Here is a 25,136-nt window from a genome sequence, read left to right on the forward strand (position 1 = left end):
TTTGTTTTCTGTTTCCTCCAATGTTATTACATTAAAATTTGTGGTTTATTTGTCGTTGGCTTTTTCCTCTTAAGACCAAGACAAAAGAGTTAAGGATTGCATTACTATCAGTTCAACTGCATTATCTGACTTAGGGAGATAATTTGGAAGTGAAATTATTCTTTCAAAGTACTCCTTAATATAAAGTTGTCCTCCATCTCAAAATATACTCATTTATTAAGCAAAAATTTGAGGCACTGGGCTGAGCACTAGGAAAGTGAGGGTAAAATAGACACTTTCACCTTTCTTCCATGGAGAAATAATCCTAAGAGTATACTAAGGAAATTCCTCATGATACATAGGAATTCCTTTCAGAAATCTCTTGAACAATTTGAGACATCTTTAGATTATTCATTCATCACACTCTATTGGATGTATATGTTTATGTCTGTCTGCCGCCATTGTACTATGGCTCCATTGAGTATAGAAGTCTCTTCTTCCGAAGCTTTGTATCTCCAGTGTGTACTACTTTGGCTGTCATACAGTAAACTTTCAGTACCTACATGTTGAACAGAAATAGAAAGACTATTTTGATAACATTCAAATGACCTAATTTATGCAAGGCCTTCTTTGTGTAAGGTCATCAGCCTTATCCCTTAACCTTCTCATTCACAGGTTGTGGAGCATTCCATTGTATCAGGCTAGTTTATTTACCTTCTTCAGTTGTTCTCACCCCTGTGCCTTCTCTTATTCCATATCCCCCTCCTAAAATGAGTTCCCATGTCTCCTGATCACCTTACACAACCTCTTTCTTTTATTTAATAAGCCAGTATGCTTATGATACTGGGGTGGAAACATTTTCCATTGTGTATTTCCTATGAAACAGTTCTTATGAACTGCTGCAATAATTAACGTAATAATATCCTTTAAGTAAGTAATGATACAGAATCTTTTAATTTTGCATCAACTATTACTATGTGCAATGAGTTAATTCTTTCACTTATTTGTACAGCATGTTATGCTATCATTTGATTTCCACTTGGTACAAACAGATCTTTGAGTATTATTTTCTTCTTAGCCTGAGATAATTTACATGTTAATGTTATTCTGCCACACTGTCATTTTCAGAATGGCAGATAGAAGTCTCAATTCTTCAGGTCTTAGTCCATGTAGATATTTTTCAATTGTAAATTGTTACTGTAAAAGACAAATTTTGTCTTTATAATAAATTAAAAACACAATAGGAATATAGCACTGTCATTTTAGAGACTTTCTTGGCATTTATGCGTTCCTAAACATGAATGTAAATACATCACTGACTTGTGTACTTTTGCTCATTTATAAGATATTCATGCAAATTATCTAGAATATTCTTTATATACTTTAGTGTTTTCAAAATAAAAATATGGAATTTAAAAATTTCTCAGAACACATGGATTTGAATATGAGGAACATTGACTTGGCCTTTCCCTATACTCAGTTCCCTAAAACTGTCTTCAACCTGTACTTGAAGATGCTTCCACTGAGAAAAACATTTGTGCCCTTGTTATTTTGATACTAAATTGTTCTATACTTGCAGTCTCTTACTGCTAAGGTTGGGATATATTTTGAGTGTCCTCCAAGGCTTCATGTGTTGAAATTCAGTCCCCATTGTGAAGTATTAAGAGACTGGAAACTTAATCCAACTATGTTGTTTAGAGATGGGGCCTTTGGGAAGTGATTAGGATTAGATAAGATCATTAGATTGGAGCTGCCATGATTATAAGCAGAGGAAGAAACATGAAAACATGAACACTCTCTGTCTCTTCTCATGTTATGCTTTGTACTACCTCAAGACTACCAGTAAAAAGGTCATCACCAGATGAAGCCCCCCCTAGACTTTATACTTCTAGAACTGTGAGCCAAAACAAACCTTTTTCTTTATAAAACAGCATGCCTTTGGTATTTTGTTATTGAAAAAATGGACTAATACAGTTACTTACAAATGAGCATATTCTCAAAGTTCTTTTGTGAGCTTATTGTTTGGAAATCTGTATGCATTTTTCTCTATCAATTATGTTATCCATGACATCAACATTATTATGTCAACCAGTAGCACATTATTAATCTTTTAATTTGGTGGATTTCAAAGCCTTCTCCACAATTTATAATAACTTTTTTTAAGATTTATTTATTTATTTGAAAGGCAGAGTTACAGACAGAGAGAGGTAGAGACACAGAGAGAAGTCTTCCATCTTCTGATTCACTCGCCAAATGGCCGCAATGGCTATAGCTGGGCCAATCTGAAGCCAGGAGCCAGGAGGTTCTTCCAGGTCTCCCACGTGGGTACAGGGGCCCAAGCACTTGGGCTATCTTCTACTGCATTCCCAGGCCATAAACAGGGAGCTGGATCAGAAGAGCAGCAGCTGGGACTCGAACTGGCAGGATGTCAGCTCTGCAGGTAGAGATTTAATCTACAATGCCACAGTGCCAGCCCCTATAATAACTCTTTTATTTAAAAAAAAAAAAAACCTACATCTAGAATTCTCATTTGGATTCCTCCAGTAGCCTTTAAAACAATCCTAGTTTGTGGGGAAAAAAAATCCTTTTTCTTGGAACCTTAACACAGTAGAAACAGGCTTTTCTAACTCCAAACTATTGTAGATTGCCATTTTGGCCCATATTTCTAAGGACCTTCCTCTAATATTAGTGAAAACAAAGATAGGATAGATGTTTTGGAGAGAGAGGAAGGCAAGTTGGGGTGATGTATATGGAAAGGAGAAAATAGGATTGAGTAAGGAGGAATAGTAAATTTCTAAAGCAGGAGTTTGTTGTATATTACATTATGCCCTCCATGAAGCTGTGTTTAAGTCCTGCCCCCAGTACCTGAAAATGGGACTTTATTTGGAAATAGACTCTTTGCAGATGTAAGCTGAAATGAGGTCATGCTGAAAGAGTGGGCTCTTGCTTCAGTATGACTGGTGTCTTTATAAAAAGAGAAGAGATAGACAAAATGCTATGTGAAGACACAAATACAGAGAGAACACGATGGGACACCAGAGGCAGAATTTGAAGTGCTGCTGCTGCAAGCCAAAAGAACACAAAATATTGCCAGCAAAATACCAGAAACTAGAAAGAAGGAAAAAAAAAAACAAAAAAGGATGTTCCCTTATAGGTTTCAGAGGGAGTGTGGCCCTGCCAACACCTTAATTTTGGATTTATGGCCTTCAGAGCTATGAGATCGTAAATTTCTATTTTTCAAGCCACCCAGTTTTTAGTACTTAGTTATTGCAGCCACAGAAAACTTATACCAGATTTTTTAAAGTTTATTTTTATTTATTTGAAAGGTAGAGAGACAGAGAGAAAGAGATTTCACTCTTAAATCCACTGGTTCATTCCCCAAAGGCCTGCAACAGTTGAGGCTGGGCCAGGCTGAAGCCAGGAGCCATGAACTCCATCCAGGTCTCCCACATTAATGAAAAGAACACAAGTACGTGAGATATTATCAGCTGCCTCCCAGATTGCCCAGTAGTAGGAAGCTGGATCAGAAGCAGAGATGGAACTCAATCTCAGGCCCCCCAATATGAAATGCAGTGCCACAAGTGACATTTGAACCTACTGCACCACCACGCCTACCCCCAATTCTTTTCTTGAATATTATGTTTATTTAGCATATTATGGGATTCACATACTGCTAATCTTTGAGCCAGATCTTTACAATGTTCTTTCTGCTGCTACAGTTGTCTCTGTTATCGCAATGCCCATTAAAATGTTATAGATTATATTGCTAAAGAATTACAGTAGGGACAGGTGACACTCTATTACAGGTGAGATATTTAGCAAAATAGGAGAGAAGAATTCAAAAGACAAATACCATGTTTTCTCTGATAGGTGGTAGTTAATATAGAATACAAAAAAATGTATAGGAATGAGGGGCCAGCACTGTGGCATAGCAGGTGAGGCCACTGCCTGTGGTGCCAGCATCCCATAAGGGCGCCGGATTGAGGCCTGGCTGCTCCACTTCCGATCCAGCTCTCTGTTGTGGCTTGGGAAAGCAGTGGAGGAGGGCCCAAGTCCTTGGGCCCCTGCACACATATGGGAAGACCTGGAGGAAGCTCCTGGCTCCTGGCTTCGGATCAGTGCGGCTCCGGCTGTTGCAGCCAATTGGGGACTGAACCAGAGGATGGAAGACCTCTCTCTCTCTGCCTCTCCTTTTCTCTCTGTGTAACTCTGATGTTCAAATAAGTAAATTAATCTTTAAAGAAATGTACAGGAATTAAACAGACATCTTCTGATTTGTTTTTAGCTCTTGTTTATTCTGTGGAACTGTGGTCTTTCTACTTTTTACTTGTTGAATATTATGGCTAGTGGTGCATTAAGCTTGTGACTATAGAGTGGATAGAAATTATGTTTTTTGCAAAAATTAAAAAAAGGAAGGGGGGATATGATCATCTTCTTAGAATTGTACCTATGCAATACATGAAATGTATTATCTTTATATTCATAAAAATTAACAAATAGTTCCTGTTAGTGACATCTAGAAGAAAAGTAAAGGTTTTGTTGTTATGTGAATAATGTTTACCAGTCATTTTTTAATTGAGAACTGCTTTCATTGAACAAAAACACTGCTTCCCTATAACTTGTAGCCATTGATTATAGTTATATTTTCATTAATGTGCTACCTGTTCCAGGCAACTATACCTTATATAAATTTTAAAACTATTGTCATGTTCCTTCTAGGTCTTTTTATGTCAAATATCTCTAGTTCCTGCAGCCATTCTTCAGGTGACACAATCTCCTGATCTTTCACCCATACTGTTCTCTGTCCAGTCTTGAAGTGTTATGCTCAGAGTTGCATTCAATATTACATATATGTTCTAACCAGCATAGAATATAATAACAATAGTACTAAAAGAAGTTGAGACAGCCTATTTTAAAAAGATTTATTTATTTATTTATTTGAGAGAGACAGAGAAAAAGAGAGCTCTTCCATCTGCTGGTTTGCTCCCCAAATGGCCACAACAGCCAGGGCTGAACCAGACCAAAGCCAAGAGCCAGAAACTCCATCCAAGTCTCCCGTGTACATGGCAGGAGCCCAAGTATTGATGCTGCTTTCCCAGGCATGTTAGCAGGGAGCTGGAACAGAAGCAGAGCAGCTGGGACTCAAACCAGTGCTCAAATGACATGCTGATATCCTAAGCAGTGACTTAACCTGCAGCACAATACTGACCCCAAGATACTCCATTAATATAATTTAAGATTATGTAAGAATTTTAAGGGATTACCCCAAGTGGTTGGTTCATAATGAATTTACAGTCCACTAGAACAGCTAGATCTTTTTATGCTAATTGTTGCCAAGTTCAGTTTTCTTCTTAAGCTTGGCAGGGGCTGAGGTTGCTACTTTTTCATCTGTTCAAGAGACCATATTTCTTATCTGTTCCTCTTTGTATTTTTGTTTCACTCCACTGTATGTCTCTGACCTTAAGCAGTGACCTACTTACTTATAAAATTTCAGTTATTGTTTTTACAGTCTTCATTCTCTGTGTGAGTGACCACATCTAGGAGCTGACATCTGTCCTTTGTTGAGGCGTTTTTCCCTTTGGTTTTTGGGCTCCCACACTCTTCTGACTTTTCTCACTTTCCCAGTTGGTTTTCCTCAGTCATCTTTGTGGGTCCCTATTCATCTGTCTTTCCTTCAACTTTTGGTTATGACTTGTGTTTTATATCTAACAGTATTCTTTTTTCTGTATGCAGTGTGTCTTCAAATAAATCATGTTTAAAATGGCAGGTTTAGTGAACTCATCTGAGGATAAAAGGGTGCAGAATCAATTCCCGAGGGAGGTCAGGTAGTAAAAGAAGAATCAGCAAAGACAAAATGCAGCTAGAGACATAGGAGTATTTCAAGAAGGAGGATTTGTCAGTGATGTTGATTATTCCTGAGAGGTCAACTAAGGTGAGAATAGAGAAGTGACTGCTGCATTTTGTAGCACAGGCTGTTGATGGTCTCAGAAACCATAGTTTTCTGGAGTGTTAAAGGTGAAAGCCAGATTATAGTAAGTTGAAGAGTTAAAAGGAGGAAGAGCAGCAGACATAGTGTGTAGACAATTATTTTAAGAAATAGAACAATTTTTGAAGTATGTTACATAATCAAGGGAGATAAAGTATAAGGCAGTAATTTGGAAACTAGAATTTGCAACATATGTGTAAGGAGAATTCTAAAAAGAGATTGACTGAAGACATCACCCTGGGGAGCAACCTCATTTCTAGAGCAAGAATGAACAAAAGACTGCAAGAGGAGTTGAGCCCAAGAAACAGATGACTTCCCTCTGTTGTGTGTGCTGTCCTTTGGTGCTGGGATTCTAATCAGAACTCAGTAGGTTCCCTGACCTTAAGCACTTTAGAGTCTGCTGCTGTGTTTCACACAAAATATAGTTGTGTGAATCACTTGCATCCAGACAATCTTGTTTTAAATACAGGTTTCAGGGGCCAGCGCTGTGTTGCAGCAGGTTAAGCTGCCAACTGTAGCTCCAGCACCCCATATGGGCACCAGTTCCATTCCCTGCTGTTCCACTTCTGACCCAGCTCCCTGATAATGTGTATGGGAAACCAGCAGAATATGGCCCAAGTGCTTGTGCCCCTGCCGCCCACATAGAGGACCCGCACGGAGTTCCAGACTCCTGGTTTCAGCCTGTCCCAGCTCCAGCTGTTATGGCCATTTGGGAAGTGAACCAGCGAATGGAAGATTGATCTCTCTCTCTCTCTCTCTCTCTCTTGCTTTGACTCTGCCTTTCAAATAAAAAATAAATAAACCTTTAAATAGAGATTCCAGAGCACCACCTCAGGCCTACAGAATCAGAATTTTAGAGGATGATGCCAAGAATTTGAACTTTTAGCAACTATCATTCTGCTATCTAAGATTCATATTCTTAGTCCAGTTTGAGAACCAGTGGTCTATTGAATAAAGCTAAACATATAACATTAAGTTGAAGAGTTAATTGAAGATAAATAAGGTGTTTTTCATCTCTTTTTTTATGTTTATGCCCTCAAATGGGAGAAACTGTGCCAATGTGTAGGAAAAAACAGCACATATTCATAGCTAAACATAAGGAAAATATCTTAAACTCCTATCATGCCGTTTCAATAATATTTTGTTTAGGAAATATCTTACTATAAATTTGCAAAACCATGCTTCTCTTGAAAGGTTTGGATTATTTTCATTTTCTATGATGGATAATTCCTTCATACTAAAGACACTGTACTGTTTAGAGATAAGATTGTTTTGAGAATCATATTTGCTTGGTTTAAATCACAACTCTATCACTAATTCTATAATTTTGGACAAATTACTTAAGTTATCTATACTTCAGTTTCTACATGTATAATAGGAGTATCAAAATAATGTATAATTAGGGCTGGCGCTGTGGCGTAGCAGGTAAAGCTGCCTGCAGTACTGGCATCCCATATAGGTGACGGTTCTAGTCCCAACTGCTCCACTTCCAATCCAGCTCTCTGCTATGGCCTGGGAAAACAGTAGAAGATAGTCCAAGTCCTTGGGCCCCTGCACCTGCATAGGAGACCCGGAAGAAGCTCCTGGCTCCTGACTTCGTATCAGCCCAGCTCCAGCCGATGTGGCCAATTGGAGACTGAACCAGCAGATGGAAGACCTCTCTCTCTCTCTCTCTCTCTCTCTCTGCCTCTCCTTCTCCCTTGGTGTAACTCTGATTTTCAAAAAAATAAATAAATAAATATTTTTAAAAGTGTATGATCTCATTGAGTTGTGAGGATTAAATGAACTAATAATTGCAAAATACTTAAAATGGTGCCTGGTACATAGTAAGCACTTAATATGGGCTATTACTGTTAATAACTATTTTGTATATGTACAGTCTAATTTCTGTTGACCTATTTCTCTAGGATAATTTTTCAGGATGGGATTATTACATTCAATGATTATTGTATCTTTATGTCCATTTGCTATCTATGGTCATTGCTTTTCAGTTTGTGATGAATAATTTTTAAATGCACCTATTAATGATGTATGTGTGTACTTTGTATGTCTCTTTATATGTAAGCATGTAGAAGACTATGACTTTGTTAAGTTTACTATCTCCAGGTAGATGTTGATAAGTGATAGTAAGCTTATTTTGATAGATCATGTCAGGGAAATACTCTAAATCTGTATCTTTTTTTTCCTTTTGATAGATTGAAGCCATGGCCATTCTTTTTGCTGTTGTTGCCAGGGGAACCACTATCCTTGCCAAACATGCTTGGTGTGGAGGAAACTTCCTTGAGGTTACGGAGCAGATTCTGGCCAAGATACCTTCTGAAAATAACAAACTAACTTACTCACATGGCAAGTGAGTTCTACTCTGCCTGTAGTAGAGGGTGAAAGAAAAGGATTCTCTTATTGTAATCAGAATTGTGGAAAGCTAGAAAATAAGTTTCTACATGGATACTTTGAATAAGATGACAGAACAGTAACCTTCAGCAACTTAGAAAATATCTGGTTTTATTACTTATAAATTACTTATATTTTATTCTATGATTTGTTTTAAATTGTTTTATTCTATTATTGAAGTGATCTTGTTTTATTTTTAAGATATGGAAATGTTAGATAGAAAAATGACTGTTATGGGGCTCTGTGAAATGATACAGCTAAGATACATAATATTCCTTTGTTCATTCTTTCAGTAAATATTTACTGAATACTTAATTATTGCCGGGCACTTTGGTGCTGGGGATACAATATTTTCCCTCATAGAGGTTATAGTTTAATGAGGGAGACAGTCTCATCCTTAGATAATTATAGTAGAGGAGGGAAGGTAGTAGGTAAGGGGATGATGTTCCAGTTAGAAGAAACAGCAGGTAGGGAAATATGAAAACGTGAAACCATAGGGCATTTTTAGATAACTGTAGGTTCCTAAGAAGTTAGATGTTACCCTATGAGCAATAGGAGGCCTTGGAGGTTTTCAGCCATGGTTTGACATGTCAGGTTTTGCTTTAGAAAGATCACTTTGGTGGCTTAAGGGAGATAACATAGGTGGGAAATCGGAATAATCAGATAAAAAGGGCCTCAACCTTCCTCATGAGTACTTTTACCACTTAACTCATATCTATTTCCGTAATTCTCTTTTTTAAAAGATTTTATTTATTTATTTGAGAGGTAGAGTTACAGACAGTGAGAGGGAGAGACAGAGAGAAAGGTCTTCCTTCTGTTGATTCATTCTCCAGATGGCCGCAACGGCTGGAGCTGGGCTGATCTGAAGCCAGGAGCCAGGTGCTTCCTCCTGGTCTCCCATGTGGGTGCAGGGGCCCAAGGACTTGGGCCATCTTCTACTGCTTTCCCAGGCCATAGCAGGGAGCTGAATTGGAAGAGGAACAGCTAGGACTAGAACCCAGCGCCCATGTGGGATGCTGGTGCCGCAAGCAGAGGACTAACCTACTATGCCATGGCACCGGACCCTCCTTAATTCTTGTCTCAAAAGAAGGTCTTTATCATTTTCCAGGGCTTATCTTGTATACAGTTTAGGATCTAGTCTAAACCACTGGGAGAGAGAGAGACTCCAAGATGTAATGTGAATTAAAATGAGATAGTCCAGGCCGGCACCGTGGCTCAATAGGCTAATCCTCCGCCTAGCGGCGCTGGCACACCAGGTTCTAGTCCCAGTCGGGGCACCAGATCCTGTCCCGGTTGCCCCTCTTCCAAGCCAGCTCTCTGCTGTGGCCAGGGAGTGCAGTGGAGGATGGCCCAAGTGCTTGGGCCCTGCACCCCATGGGAGGCCAGGATAAGTACCTGGCTCCTGCCATCAGATCAGCGCGGTGCGCCGGCTACAGCGCACCGGCTGCGGCGGCCATTGGAGGGTGAACCAACGACAAAGGAAGACCTTTCTCTCTGTCTCTCTCTCTCTCTCTCTCACTGTCTACTCTGCCTGTTAAAAAAATAAAATAAAATAAAATAAAATAAAATGAGATAGTCCAAAGATGAGCAGTTTGTGGGTGATGAGGTGGTTTGGCCAAGTACCTTCCACCTCTGGCCAAAGTAATAGCTGAGTTCTTGCCCAGTATTTCCAGAACATGTCATCTCTGGCTGTTCAGTCATAGACTCAGCTATAACTCTGTTGCCATAGAGAAAATTATAGGATATCAGGAGATGACTTGCAGTATTCCATTTTACTGTCTGGCCACTGAAATATATGAATATACTCTTCTTTCCAACAAAGAACATGCTTCTACCCTGAGGAAAGTAGCTCTGTATCTAGCTAAGTCTAAGTCCAGAGTGTATGGGTAATAGATAGTCCTCTCCATTTGGCTTAGGAGTGGCTTTTGGACTCACTGACTATCAATTAAAAAATAAACCATATGTTTCCCCTGCTTCCCCAGCCCACTTCAATAGGTAATGGTGGAATAAGAATAGGATCACCAAAGTGAGAGTTGAAAACACCTATTTGGAAAAGGAAAGATTAAAAATGTAGAGGTCACTGCTTCCTAGCAGTGATCAAGTAACTAAATCACGCCAATTTCAGAGACTGCCTGCTCTGGGTAAGGCGTGGTTAGGGAACTGCTTCTTGGAGAAACTACCTCTTTTCTCCATGACTCATGACTGTGCTTTCCAGGAGATTCTTCCTGGCCCATTATCCATTCTGGCCACATCTAAAATGGGTGTCAAGGAGTATGTCATTTTAGAACTGTAAATATTTTGTAGTCTGCTTCCTGCCAGTAGGTTTGGGAGCCCAGAGATTGCTATTGGGTTAAATAATCTCAGCCTCATAGAAGTATGACTTTGCAGTTTCTTCAAAAATTTATTAAGCTTATAATATATGTGTTTCTGGTCAGTTCCCAGGAAAATGTCCAGGGAAGGGAAATACAATCCCTTTTGGGCAAGACGGGGAAATAGGACATATATCTTCTCACATTTTATGAGCCAGAATTTAGTAACGTAGCCATATCTAGCTACAAGGGAGGTTAGAACATGTAATCTAATTAAAATATGTTTGTAGGAGGAGATGTTGTCTGTCCACTGTGTCTCCCTTACCTGTGTCCTGATGTAGTCATCTGTGTCTTCTAGGGTGAAGTTACATTACTGAGATTTCTTTTTAACCTGCTGCCTTACTTTCTTTCCTACAATGATATTCCATCATCCCAGTAAACATTTTATTACTATACACCAAAAAGAACAAAAAATAAATTTTACCGTATGTTAAACACTTCACCTAAAATCTGTTCTTCGTGTTATTCCTTTCTTCTTTAAAGGCATCACCAAACACTCAGTTGGCTAAACCTGAAACTTCAGAATCACATTTGATTTCTTCTTCAGATTCTTGCCATCTTCTTACAAGAAGTATTTCAATCCATTCCTTCTCTGCTGTCCCCCACTATCACAGTGTAGTTCAGGCCTTCATTGTTTCTCATTTCTAATACCTTCCTCCTAGGTCCCCGGTAAACTTTTGCTCATTTTGCAGGTCTCAAATGAAATACTTTGCTTAATTTTTATTTTAATTCCTCTAAAAGGACATTTCTGATCATGTCCCTCCCTTCAGCAAGTACTCGCCTGCTCTCAGGGTAAAATTCTTCAATATGATTTAGAAGATTCTTCATGATCACACCCTGTTCCCTTCTCTGGTCCCATCTCTCATTTACTTTTGCCCTCAGTTTTGTTTTCTAGCCACACTTAGCTATTTAGACTTCAGTGCTGGATTCTTTTTCTCTTCTTAATCTTTGCAATAGCTGTGACCTTTTAATGGAAATATTTATCATACTTATTTAAAAAATCTGATTCTGTCTTCCTGAATTTAGATGTGTCCTCTTCTGAAAATCTCTGAACTTCGAAACAGGTCAGGTACTTCCTTTTTGTGTTTCTATATAGCATCTAATGCTCATTCATATTATCACTCATCACACTATATTATAATTGCAATCCTGAGTTTTTGTCTCTGTCCCCTGACCAAAGGCTCCTTGATATGGGGATTATACTGTGTTATCTTTTGTGGCCTGAAAACATACAGAGAAAGTGATTATTTCCATTTTTGACATTGTGTTTAAGTTCTCTATAGTAAGTCTAGTTGGATATATCAAGTAAACAGTACTGTATGTAGGCTTGGAACTCAGGAGATACTGGATTTGGTAATCGTCACCTTAATTGTGATAGCTGAAAACAGACATCAACAACAAAATATGAGAATGGATATTACTCTTCAGGGAGAGTGTGTGAGAAAAGCAGGGGACTGAGGATGCTAAAAAACATTAAGTATAGAAAGATACTGTAATAAAAACCAGATATATTAGTCGTCTTGGGCTGCTATAATAATACCATAGACGGTGGCTTAAACAACAGGCATTTATTTCTCATAGTTCTGGAAACTGGGCAAGGTGCCAGCCAATTTAATTCCTGGAGAGGGCCCTTTTCCTGGCTTGCAAATGGCTGCCTTCTTGCTGTGTTCTCACATGGCAGAAAAATAATTATCTCTCTCTTTTTTAAAGATTTATTTATTTATTTGAAAGTCAGAGTTACAGAGAAGGAGAGGCAGAGAGAGACAGAGAGAGAAAGAGATCTTCCATTCACTGATTCACTCCCCAGTCAGGGCTGGGCCAGGCCAAAGCCAGTTGGTAGGTGCCAGGAGCTTCTTCTTGGTCTCCCAAATGGGTTCAGGGGCCCAAGGACTTGGACCATCCTCTGCTGCTTTCCCAGGCACATTGGCAGGGAACTGGATTAGAAATGGAGCAGCCGGAACTCAAACCTGTGCCCATATGGGATGCCGGCACTGCAGGCAGTGGCCTCACCCACTACGCCACATTGCTGCCCCCAGATCTCTCTCTTTGAAGCAGTTCTTCTATCATGAGATCCCCATCCTCATAATCTAACCCTCATTTAACTCCCAAAAGCCCCATCTCTGAATACCAGCACACTGGATGTAATGGCTTCAACATAGGAATTTTGGAATGGCACAGTTTAGTTCAGAGTACCAGGCAAACCTGGTGTCAAGAATTCTAGTAGAGAGAAAACACTTTCTAGAATAAGGAAGTGATCTTCACTGAGAGCCACTGGATATGGTAGTGTGGAAGTCATTGAGATGGGATTGATATGAACAGTTTCAGATTTGTGGAGAAAGTTATTTTCCCATACTTCTGTATAATTCTTATCAGGCCTCTGTGTGAGCATTAATAATATAATTCAATAGGTACTCCTGTCTACCCACTTGCCCAAGGTTGAAATTTGGGAGGCAAAATTTAGTTATCTTTCTGTCTCATCCCAAGTCGCCAGTCACCAAGTTCTGTAAATGTTGCCTCCTCTCTCTCTTTACTCTCCATTCTTCTTCATTACCCATACTACTTTCATTTCCTTTATCATTTCTTACCTGGTTAGGTGCTCCTTTGAGTCACTTCTTTTTTAAGAGTTTATTTATTTATTTAAGAGGTAGAGTTATATAGACAGAGAGGGAGAGACATAGAGAGGTCTTTCATCCGCTGATTCACTCCCCAAATGGCCTCAGTAGCTGGAGCTGGATCCATCCAAAGCCAGGAGCCAAGAGTTTCTTCCAGGTCTCCCATGCTGGTGCAGGGACCCAAGGACTTGGGCCATCTTCCCAGGCCATCAGCAGGGAGCTGGATCAGAAGTGGAGCAGCTGGGACACAAATCAGGACCCATATGGGATGCCAGTGCTGCAGGCAGAGGCTTAGCCTACTGCTACACATTGCTGGCCCCTGAGTCAGTTCTTCACATTCTGGCCAAAGCATCCTTTTTTTGTTTTGTTTTGTTTTATTTTTTTTTACTTATATAAAATAAAGAAATTTCATATGTACAGATTTGAGCATAATGATACTTCTCATCCTATCCTCCCTACCACCCACACTCCCACCCTCCCTCAGCCTTCCATTCTTATTTTTCTCTTGATTTTTACGATGATATACTTTAGTTTATTTTACAATAACAAGCTTAACCCTCCACCAAATAAAGAATTAAGCAAGTAGTAAGTAGAAAAACCACTGTTCCTTAAGAATATAGACAAAGGCTGTAAACAATAATCAAATCTCAAAATGTCAATTTTGCTCATATACATTACATGTTTTTGTGTTTTGTATATTAATTGCCACATATCAGTGAAAACATATGGCATTTGTCTTTTGAGGACTGGCTTATTTCACTTAGCGTAATGCTTTCCAGTTGCATCCACGTTGTTGCAAGACAGAATTTCATTCTTTTTTAATAGCTGAGTAATATCCCATAGTGTATATATACCACATTTTCTTTATACAGTCATCAGTTGATGGACATCTGGGTTGATTCCATATCTTAGCTGTTGGGAATTGAGCTGCCATAAATGTAGGGGTACAGATCACTCTTTCATATGATGATTTCATTTCCTTTGGGTAAATTCACAGCAGGGACAAAGCATCCTTTTTAAAGTGCAAATGTGATCACATTCCTCCATCTTTTGATACTTGTTCATTGTCCTTAGGTTTTATGAATAGTATGGTTTATAAAGTCTTGCAAAACCTTGTATTTGTTACTTATTCAGCCTCATTTTTCCAACCAGTTTGTTTTTTTCCCTTACATTCTATCCAGTTTTACTTTCCTATATCCAATATGTGCCCTTTTTATCTCCAGGCTCTTAATACTTATTGGTTCCTCACTCTAAGATACCCTTTGCTAATTTTTTTTTTTTTTTTGGACAGGCAAAGTGGACAGTGAGAGAGAGAGACAGAGAGAAAGGTCTTCCTTTGCCGTTGGTTCACCCTCCAATGGCCGGCGCGGCCGGCGCACCGCGCTGATCCAATGGCAGGAGCCAGGTACTTATCCTGGTCTCCCATGGGGTGCACGGCCCAAGTACTTGGGCCATCCTCCACTGCACTCCCTGGTCACAGCAGAGAGCTGGCCTGGAAGAGGGGCAACCGGGACAGGATCTGGTACCCCGACCGGGACTAGAACCTGGGGTGCCGGCGCTGCAAGGTGGAGGATTAGCCTAGTGAGCCGCGGCGCTGGCCCCCTTTGCTAACTTTTTGAATTTCCATCTCTTCATATTCTTTGAGTCCCAAATCAGACATTGATTTTTTCAGGAATTCTTTCCTGTTACACTTTGGCAAGTCTCTTATGGCCTCCTCTTTGTCCGCAGAGTACCATGTACTGCCTTTAATTTCTTCATCATCCTAATTGCCATGCTGCACTGTAATTCCCTGCACTTTGATCCCCATGAAGGCAGGGACTGATAGCTTTGTTTCCGTGTAACTCAGCATCCAGCACAGTAACGGGCTCAATGTAGATATGCAAACATGTTAGTGTAGAATACTTGGTAGAAAGCACATTTGCTTTGAGATCTTCAGAAAAAGCAAGGAAGAATATATGGACCCATTGGGATTTAATCTTAATTGTGTATCCCTCCTAAGATGTCATCTCTTATTCAGGCCTTAAGAGCCCAGTTATGTATTTGCAGCTATCATTCTAATAGGTAATAAACATACTGTTGCACTGTGTCACCGGAGTAGAGAGTTCTTTTAATTTCTTATGTACTCCTTTTAGTTTGACATGAGAGAAACAGATGTATGGAGCAAGGAGGCAGAGAGAGAAAGAATAGACTTATCTCTAAATAATAGGGTGATATTGACAGTACTAAACTTACTTATACTTAGAAGGTAGAGATGAAAGAGATGTTATTTATAACTAGTTTTATATCTTTTATTCTACAGTTATTTGTTTCATTACATCTGCCAAGACAGGATTGTGTATCTTTGTATCACTGATGATGTAAGTAACTTGAAGACATAATGCTATTTATGTACATTGTTAACACAGTTTTTAATTATCTGTACCTATGGTAAGTAAAGATGATGGGAACTTTCTTAGAAATGTTCTGAAACTTTGCATTTGTCATATAGAGCAACACATGACAGGAAAACACAATACCTGGTTGGTTTTGGTAAAGTATTAACTTATTGCTACTTCTATGTTTGTCCTATTGTGTGGTGAGAATTGGTGATCATAATTATGATTCTTTGGTATCAAATCCTCCCAAAAATTGTTTAACTAGAATGTTAAATAGATTATTTCATTTCTCTAATAAATACTTTCTGAATTTTAGATGTACATACTTTGGAAAAACAGTGTCATAGCATATTACAATCAAGTGTGTAATAGTTTATATTGGTTAAGTTGGTTTTGTTTTGTTTTGCTTTTTAATATTTATAGACTCTAGGCCCAAAACATTGAATAAGTTAATGATATCATCACAATCCTTTCTCTCCTCTGCTTTCCTCCGTGTTGACTTCTTCCTGGACAGGTTCCCCCCATGGCTACATGGAGCAACATACTTATTTATTCATGTACAAAAGAGATGGACTACCTTTTTGATTTTCTTGTTGTACTAATGAAGACATTTTTACCAGAGCATACCTTCTCCCCCCTCATTTTCAAAGTGAACTTCATTTATTGCAGGATGGGGAACGTCTGGCCCACAGGCCACATGAGGCTTGCAAATTCATTTGGTCTGGCCCTGCCAAGCCAGCTGCAGGTGGGACTGGAAATTCAATAAATTTATAGCAGGCTAATTTTTAAGTTAATAATTTTGTGTAGCCTGTGAATGATTTTTTAAATATCCAAATGGCCCTTGGCAGAAAAAGATTTCTGGGCTGTATGCTTGTTTCTAAATTGCTCACTGGCAGGAGACATGGAACTGGCATGATGGCCATAGATGAGGGTTCCTAATTTTTATTGTGTCACAGACCTCTTTGTCACCCTTGAGCTCCTCTCACTGTTTAAATGTACAAAATAATATGCACATGATTCTAAACATAACAAATAATGCTGAAATACATATAAATATTAAAAGATGTTTAATATATTAAGGTATGTGCTTCCTTTTGAACCCATTAACAAGATCTAGTCATGGGTCTAATTTATAATTCTGAACTTAATGCTATTTCAAGATATTTATAACTGATGGCATATGAAACAGAAATATATTAGTCAGAAAATTACAGATGCTGTTTGATACTATTCTGGTTTATTATCTATATTCACAATTGAAATTTAAATTAAAGATTGGTGAAAGTAGCAATATAATTTATTTCCTAAATACAAGTGCTTCTTGACTTTTTACCATTGATCCCAATATAAAAATCTTTGTCTTAGATTAAACATCTTGGATACAGGTGGAAATGGCTGTGAGTGGCATTGATCATCACAATGATTTTCATCCTTGATTTCGGAGTATTTTCTAAAATTAGAAAAAAATCCAGCTGTGTCATGAAGTGACTGATAATGAAAGAGCTGGGAATAGGTGAAAAATATGAAATCTGGAATGGAGAATTGAACCTTATATTTCTTGAGCTGTAATTTGAAACGCACACACTTACACACATAAACACATACACATACTTTTTGACTGTCTTGGACTAGACAAGGTATGTCACTTGATCTTTTCAAATGTACCACCATTCTTGAAAAACAAAGTTTATGTGAGTAGCATTATTTTTATGTGTGGAAGATTATTATTATTATAGATTTATTGAACATCTTTGTGTCTGAAACTTTTGGTAGATCCTATGAAAAATATAGAAGTAAAACCCAATTCTTGATCTCAGGAAGTTGATAACATACTGTTCTTCAGTTGGCAATAACCAGATATATCTGGATTTAACTCTCAGCTCTTTAATTTACTACTTGTTTGATCTTTGACAAGTTAATTACCTTTTCAAGACCTTTGTTTCCTTCTCTGTAAATTGGAAACAGTGCTGGTTCCTCCTCATAGAGTCAATGCCCAGTAAATTTTAGCTGTTTTTAATATTATTGTTAGTTATCCACATCATATTTTTTTTATTTTCTAAGAGTGAACTCTGCCTTGTTCTCTTTTCAGGATTTTGAACGGTCCCGAGCCTTTAATTTTCTGAATGAGGTAAAGAAGAGATTTCAAACTACTTATGGTTCAAGAGCACAGACAGCCCTTCCATATGCCATGAATAGCGAGTTCTCAAGTGTCTTGGCTGCACAACTGGTAAGATCTTTCTGAGGATGAAGTGTTGTGAGTCATACCTTGTTCTTTATTACCTTAAACCACCATGCATATAGGAAGCTCTGACCTGCAATACACTTTCTGGCTTGAATTACTATAATCCAATGTAGTAAAAGTTCATATTAAAAAGTGGTGGGGCATGTTAAGGTAGAAAGCTCATAATTGGAATTAATAGTGGTCAGAGTATCAGGATTGGGAATAACATTGGAGGTCATCTAGTTCAACTACTCTTCTAAGGCTTACATCCACTCAATATACCAAATGACCTTTTAACATGTACGTAAACTTTCCTACCTTCCCATGAGTCAAATTTCATTTTTGAGCAACTCAAATTAATCATTTGAAAGTCTATTCATCTGTATGAATCCCTAATTGTTAACTTAATGAAGTTTTACATATATACCAGGAGCCTTCAAAAAATTAACAGAAATATATATAGATTTCAGAATTTTTTGGTACCAAAATAAACATCTTTTAATTCCATGTTCTGCAGACTTTTTGAATTCCTTTTTTATGTTCCTTTGAAGTACTCCTATAGTCAAGACAGAAAGCATTTCCATCACTCCATAATTTTTCTCATGTCCTTTCCTAGTCAGTTCCCTCCCCAATAATCTGCCCCAGGCAACCACTGCTCTTGTTTTCTGTCATTATCATTTTATTTGTCTTTTCTAGAATTGCCTATAAATGAAATCATGCGGCATATACTCTGTTGTGTCTTGCTTGTTTTACTCAGTGTAAATCATTTTTGATACTCATCTGTGTTGTGCAAATCAATAGTTTGTTTCCTTTTTTTTGTTTAGTTGTACTATATTCCTGTGCTATAATTTATTTATCCATTGCCCTGTTGCTAGATATTTGGGTTGCTTCCAGTGTTCAGCTATTATGAATAAAGCTACTATGAACCACCACATACAAGTCTTTGTGTGGATATGTTTTTATTTCTCTTTGGTAAATACCTAGGAATGAAATTGCTGGGTCATATGGTAAGTGATATGTAATGTTTTTATTTTTTTTTGACAGGCAGAGTTGGTGAGAGAGAAAGAGAGATATGTAATGTTTTTTAAAAATCACTTTTTCCAAAGTAATTTACCATTTTACATTCTTACCCAAGTTTCAATGTTTTTCGCATCCTTATCAACACTTATTCTTTAATTTAGCCATTCTAGTGGGTATGGAGTGGCACCTCATTGTGGTTTTCATGTATATTTTCATAATGACTAGAGATGCTTACCTTTTATCCATGAAACTATTTGAGTACAAAGACATAAGCTCTAGATATGATTTTGTTGTAGATGATGAAACAGATAGATGCACTAAAATTGAATATGAAGGGTCTTCAAAAAAGTTCATGGAATATATGTGTTATGAAAAATTATGTGTGGATTTTAAAATTTTTGCACCATAATAAATTTATTTTTGAATTCCATTTTCCACATTTTGAAGTCTCCTTATGCTTTTCATTTCTCCTGTAAATATTCTTTATAGCACTTTTTTAGTATTATACTTCTAGATATATATGTACATATATATGCATGTATGTATGTACATATGTAGATATGTGTGTATATTCCTCTGGGAATGAAGTTACTTCAAGTTAGTTGTCGCTCCCCCTCTTCGTGGAGGAACGACACAGGACCCTGCGCTGTTCTTTCTGTCTGCTTGGCCCTCCCCGGGTTTGCTGCTGGTTCTTCCCGGGTTGGCTACTATCCCTTCCACCTCCGTGGAAGGGCAGTTCCCCCTGGCCACATTCCCCACTTCCGTGGGGGAGCAGCACACCGCCGGCCGGTTCTCTCGGGGGCTGCACAGGTGTTCCTTCAGCTAGATGTTCCCCTTAGATGTTCCTGGTGCATGCCGTCTCTCTCCTCCTTTATAGTCCTCCTCCGCCAATCCTAACTCGGCTGCCCACACGCCGAGTACGCTGCTCTCCAATCAGGAGCCAGTCCTACAGTTTATTGGTTGAACTGGAGGCAGCTGTGCGGAAGCTGTTTACTTCTCTCCCAACGCCATATTGTGGGAGAGCAGATGCATAGAATAAGTCTTAATTCCAGTAACTCAGTCTAGTCCGGTTTGCTCCCCACAGTTAGTTACCTTTAAACTTTTGTTGTGCAAATGTTTCATTTTATATTCCTCACTAGAAAATGTCATATATGTGAAACTCTACAAAACCTCACCAACCAAAAAATATACCAATATACAATTAAAAAGTACATAGGGTCAGGGCCGGCGCTGTGACACAGCAGGTAAAGCCGCCGCCTGTGGTGCCACCATCCCATATGGGTGCTGATTCAAGTCCTGGCCGCTCCATTTCTGATCCAGCTCTCTCCTATGTCCTGGGAAAGCAATATAAGATGGCCCAAGTCGTTGGGCCCTTGCACCTACGTGGGAGACCTGGAAGAAGTTCCTGGCTCCTGACTTCGGATCGGCACATCTCCGGCCATTGCAGCCAGTTGGGAGTGAACCAGTGGATGGAAGACCTCTCTGTCTGTCTGTCTGTCTGTCTCTCTCTCTCTGCTTCTTCTCTCTGTGTAACTGATTTCCAAATTAAAAAATTAATTAATTTTTAAAAAGTACATAGGGTCAACTGGCAGCAAAATATTCAAATCAGATTGTCTGTTGTTAGCTTCAGATCTGTGTATGACTGAGCAAATCTGCACTGGTTTCTTCATCTATAAATGGAGATAATAATAGCATCTTTATCACAGAATTTTTAGGTGGATTAAATAATATCCCCTGTTTGAAACATGTAGCACAGTGAAGTAACCAAAATATTGTGTACTAAGCAACTGGAATGTTGTGATGACTCCATATTGTTATATATATATAATTTCAAAATATATATTACCATCAATGTCCTAGATTCTAGATTCCAAATGAAGCCCATAAAAAAAATCTTCCCATATTTTCCCTTAGGTGTAATAACATTTTTCCAGTGAAGTGGCATTATTTTTTATATCAGTAGAGATATAATTCTGTAGCATTTTCAGAGTAAATTGTCATTCCTCTTGTTGTTGTTTTCATATTTTAAATAATGTCTAGGTACCATAAATTAAAATTTTTTTTCTTATAGAAACATCACTCTGAGAATAAGGGCCTAGACAAAGTGATGGAGACTCAAGCCCAAGTGGATGAACTGAAAGGAATCATGGTCAGAAACATAGGTAAGTTTCAGTGATAAAATTTCATGCATGTGGGCAAAAATTTTAACGGATTATTTACTTGGGTTCAAATTATTCCAGAGAGGCTGAAATAGCACTTACTTATTCTTACTGTTGGAAGTTAATTGTCAGCAGATATACAATATGGAGGTTACCTTCCTATGATATTGATTATATGAATGGTTTCTTAATATTTATGATCATTCTTCCCTCTAAATTTGTTAGTTTGCTTAAAATGACAAATTCCTAGAACTTTATGATAGTTTAGCAATTTAGAATAATTTGGTTAGTTTGGGCTAGATATAACCAGATAGATGATATTATCCATAGATCATTAAAATATAACTGACCTCTTTAGACAGTCTCTGGTTTTTAATTGAGAGAATCTCTTAGAGAGATTTTGAGGAGTCTTTCACAAGGGTAGCTATGGATTTTTTTTAATCTGACAGACAGTGAGAGAGAGAGAGAGACAGAGAGAAAGGTCTTCCTTCCGTTGCTTCACCCCAAAATGGCTGCTACAGCCGGCACTGCGCCGATCCGAAGCCAGGAGCCAAGTGCTTCCTCCTGGTCTCCCATGCGGGTGCAGGCACCCAAGCACTTGGACCATCCTCCACTGCTTTCCCAGGCCGCAGCAGAGAGCTGGACTGGAAGAGGAGCAGCCAGGAATAGAACCCGGTGCCCATTGGGATGCCGGCAGAAGATTAGCCAAGTGAGCCACGGCACCGGCCCAAGCTATGGATTTTTCTTAAATGCCCTTTATCAGGCTGAGAAAGTTCTCTTCTATTTCCTGATTGCTAAGTGATTTTATCATTAAAATGGTTTTATCATTTTGCCATCTTTTGAAATGATCATGTGATTTTTGTATTTTTGTTCTTTATTAATATGATAATTTATTTTCAGAAAGTAAACCAACCTTGCTTTTGGAATAAATCCCACTTTATCCTAGTGTATAATCCTTTTTTTATATTTCTAGAAACATCCTGCTAGTATTTTACTGAGGATTTGTTAATGTCTTTGTTCATAAAAGATATTGATCTATGTTTTCTTGTGATTTGTGCTTTTGGTTTTGATACTAGGATAATACTGACCTCATAGAAAGAGTTGAAAAGTGTTCCCATTTCTTCCATTTATGGAAGGGTTTGTGATTTTTTATTTCCACATATTTGTGAATTTCCTGAATTTCTTTTTGTTATAGATTTCTAATTGTATCTCATTATGGTTGGGGAGAATAATCTTTACAATTTCATTCCTTTTAAATTTATTGACACTTGTTTTATGACCAAGTATATTGTTTATCAGAATATTCTATGTACACTTGTGAAGAATATTTGTTCTAGTATTGCTGGTGGAATGTTCTAGATACCTTTTAGGATCTGGTTGATTTAAGGATTTGTTTAAGTTGTCTGTTTATCTTCTATCTAGTTCTACACTTTATTGATATTTTATTGAAGCTTCCAACTATTGTTGAATTGTCTATTTCTATTTTTACTTTTAGTTTTTTGCTTCATATCTATTTTTTAAGATTTTTATTTATTTGAAAGGCAGAGAGACAAAGATGGACAGATATTCTGATTCATCCCCAATGCCTACAACATCCAAGGCTGAGCTAGACCAAAGCCAGGAGCTCAGGACTCCATCTGGGTCTCCCACATGAGTGGCAGGTGCACAAATGCTTGAGCCATTATCTACTGCTTCCCAAGGTGTACATTAACAGATAGCTAGATTGAAAGCAGAGGCAAGACTCAAACCCAGGTATCCCAAGCAGTGTCCTAAACCCTATGCCAAACACTCACCCCAGCTTCATATATTTTGAAGCACATTTTTAGGTGCATTTGTGTATGATTGGCTGTAGGATTCTTGATGGACCTTTTTATGTTTACAAAATGTCCATTTTCACCTCTGACTTCTTTTAAGTTTTTAATTCTATTTTGTCTGCTATTGTTAGGCCTATTCCAGTTCTCTTGTGTTCTTTGCTTTCTTCTGGTTTCTTTTCTTTTGCTTTTGAATCTAAAACATATCTCCTATAACAAACGTATGAGAGGAGAGCCAGCACTGTGACATGGTATTCCGAGCCTCTGCCTGGGGCGCTGGCATCCCATATGGGCACTGGTTCATGTCTCGGGTTCTCCTCTTCCGATCCAGCTCTCTGCTGTGGCCTGGAAAAGCAGTAGAAGATGACCCAAGTCCTTGGGCCCCTGCAGCCATGTGAGAGACTCAAAAGAAACTCCAGACTCCTGGCTTTGGCCTGGCACACACCAGCGTTGAGGCCATCTGGGGAGTGAACCAGCAGATGAACACCTTTCTGTCTCTTCCTCTCTCTGTAACTCTCTCTCAGATAAATAAATAAAATCATTTTAAAAAACCATATGAAAGTACTTCAAAAAGATCATGGAGGTGCTGGCATTATGGCACATTGAGTTAAGCTGATGCCTGCAATACCAGTATCCCATATGGGTGCCAATTTAAGTCCTGGCTGCTCTACTTCTGATCCAGCTCTCTAATGTGGCCTGAGAAAACAGTAGAAGATGGCCCAAGTCCTTGGGCCCCTGCACCTGCATGGGAAGACCCAGAAGAAGCTCCTGGCTCCTGGCTTCAGATCAGTGTGACTCCAGCTGTTGCAATCAATTGGGGAGTGAACTAGCGGATGGAAGATCTCTTTCTCTCTCTCTCTGCCTCTCCTTCTCTCTCTGTGTAACTCTACCTTTCAAATAAACAAGTAAATCTTTAAAATAAAAAAAGATATTTGGGAGCAAAAACATTTAGAGATCCATAATTTTCATCATAATGCATCTTCTGTGAACTTTTTGAAAACCTCATATGTAGTCATATTTTACTTTTATCCAGTCTGACAAGCTCCATCTTTATTAGATTGCTTATTGTATTCATTTTTAATGTTATATCAATACAGTTTAATTTATATCTGCTGTTTTGCTATTTTCTATATAGTTTATACCTATTTAATTCCTGTTTCTCCTCTACTAGATTCTTTTGCAGTCAGTGACCATTTTTCTAGAGGAACATTTTTAAGTCTTTTAATGATTTTTTACTATGTACTTTTTACTCATTTACCCAGTGGTTTCCCCAGGCTTCTAGCATGCATCTTCACTTATCATAATCTATTTCACATTTATATGGACTTCATTCCAGTGATTATAGAAATATTACTCCTCTGTAGCTCTATTCACTCTTCCTCATTTTTGTGCTATTATTCCTATACATAATTTATCTATAAGTGTTAAAAAACCAACAAATTGGCTATAGTAGCTTTCTTACCATTTCTATTTGTTTTTGTGGTTTCCAATTATCATCTAGTATTGTTTTCTTACACTAGTACAGGTTTGTAAACATCTATCTCCTTTATGCTATTATTGTAAATTTTATTACATCTCTATATATTGTATGACCAAGAATAAAATTAGATACTGTTTTCTACAATTGCTTTTTAAATGAATTAGGAGAAAAAAGGAATATGAATTTTAAACTGCCTTTTGTAACTACATAACTACCTTTACCAACACTGTATACACACACACATGCATATAAATTCGAATTTCAATCTGGTTTCTTTCATATTTCTCACAAGGAGGGTCTGCTAGCAATGAATTATCAGTTCTTGTTCATCTGGGAAAGTCTTCCTTTCATCTTCATTCTTTAAGGATAGTTTTTTGGTGGTATATGATTCTTGGTTGAAAGAATTTTTTCTTTCAGCACTTAGAATATGTCATCTCACCATCTTCTGGCTGCCATTGTTTGTGATAAGTGACCTTTTTAAAAAATTTTATTCAGTGAATACAGATTTCATGCATTTCATAGTACAAATTTGGGAACATGGTGATTCTTCCACCTTACCTCCTTCCCACCCATACTCCCACCCTTCTTCCTCCTCCCTCTCCCATTCCCATTCTTATTTTTTACAAAGATCTATTTTCAGTTAATTTTATTCTCATAAGATTAACCCTACACTAAGTAGAGAGTTCACCAAATAGTATGAAGAAAAAAGCACCTTTATTTAAGAATAAGTTTT

The 25,136-nt window shown here is 38.1% G+C and overlaps 1 protein-coding gene across 6 annotated transcripts in view; it reads left to right on the forward strand.

Moving 5' to 3' along the window:
• Window positions 1-25,136, forward strand: part of VAMP7 (vesicle associated membrane protein 7) — a 59,389-nt gene that overhangs the window by 1,200 nt on the left and 33,053 nt on the right. For 3 of the 6 annotated variants that reach the window (XM_002722201.6, XM_017338149.4, XM_070066507.2), the window contains exons 2-5: window positions 8,161-8,315; window positions 15,637-15,694; window positions 17,802-17,939; window positions 21,025-21,115. In XM_002722201.6, the coding sequence (XP_002722247.1) occupies window positions 8,170-8,315; window positions 15,637-15,694; window positions 17,802-17,939; window positions 21,025-21,115 (433 nt within the window). In that variant the 5' untranslated portion in view covers window positions 8,161-8,169. The remainder of the gene's footprint in view (window positions 1-8,160; window positions 8,316-15,636; window positions 15,695-17,801; window positions 17,940-21,024; window positions 21,116-25,136) is intronic. The other 3 variants (XM_070066508.2, XM_089324084.1, XM_089324085.1) reach the window with 1 other exon arrangement.

Source organism: Oryctolagus cuniculus, chromosome X (assembly GCF_051225735.1).
Source record: "Oryctolagus cuniculus isolate XC-2025 breed Fujian yellow rabbit chromosome X, ASM5122573v1, whole genome shotgun sequence".
Taxonomy (NCBI): Eukaryota; Metazoa; Chordata; class Mammalia; order Lagomorpha; family Leporidae; genus Oryctolagus; species Oryctolagus cuniculus.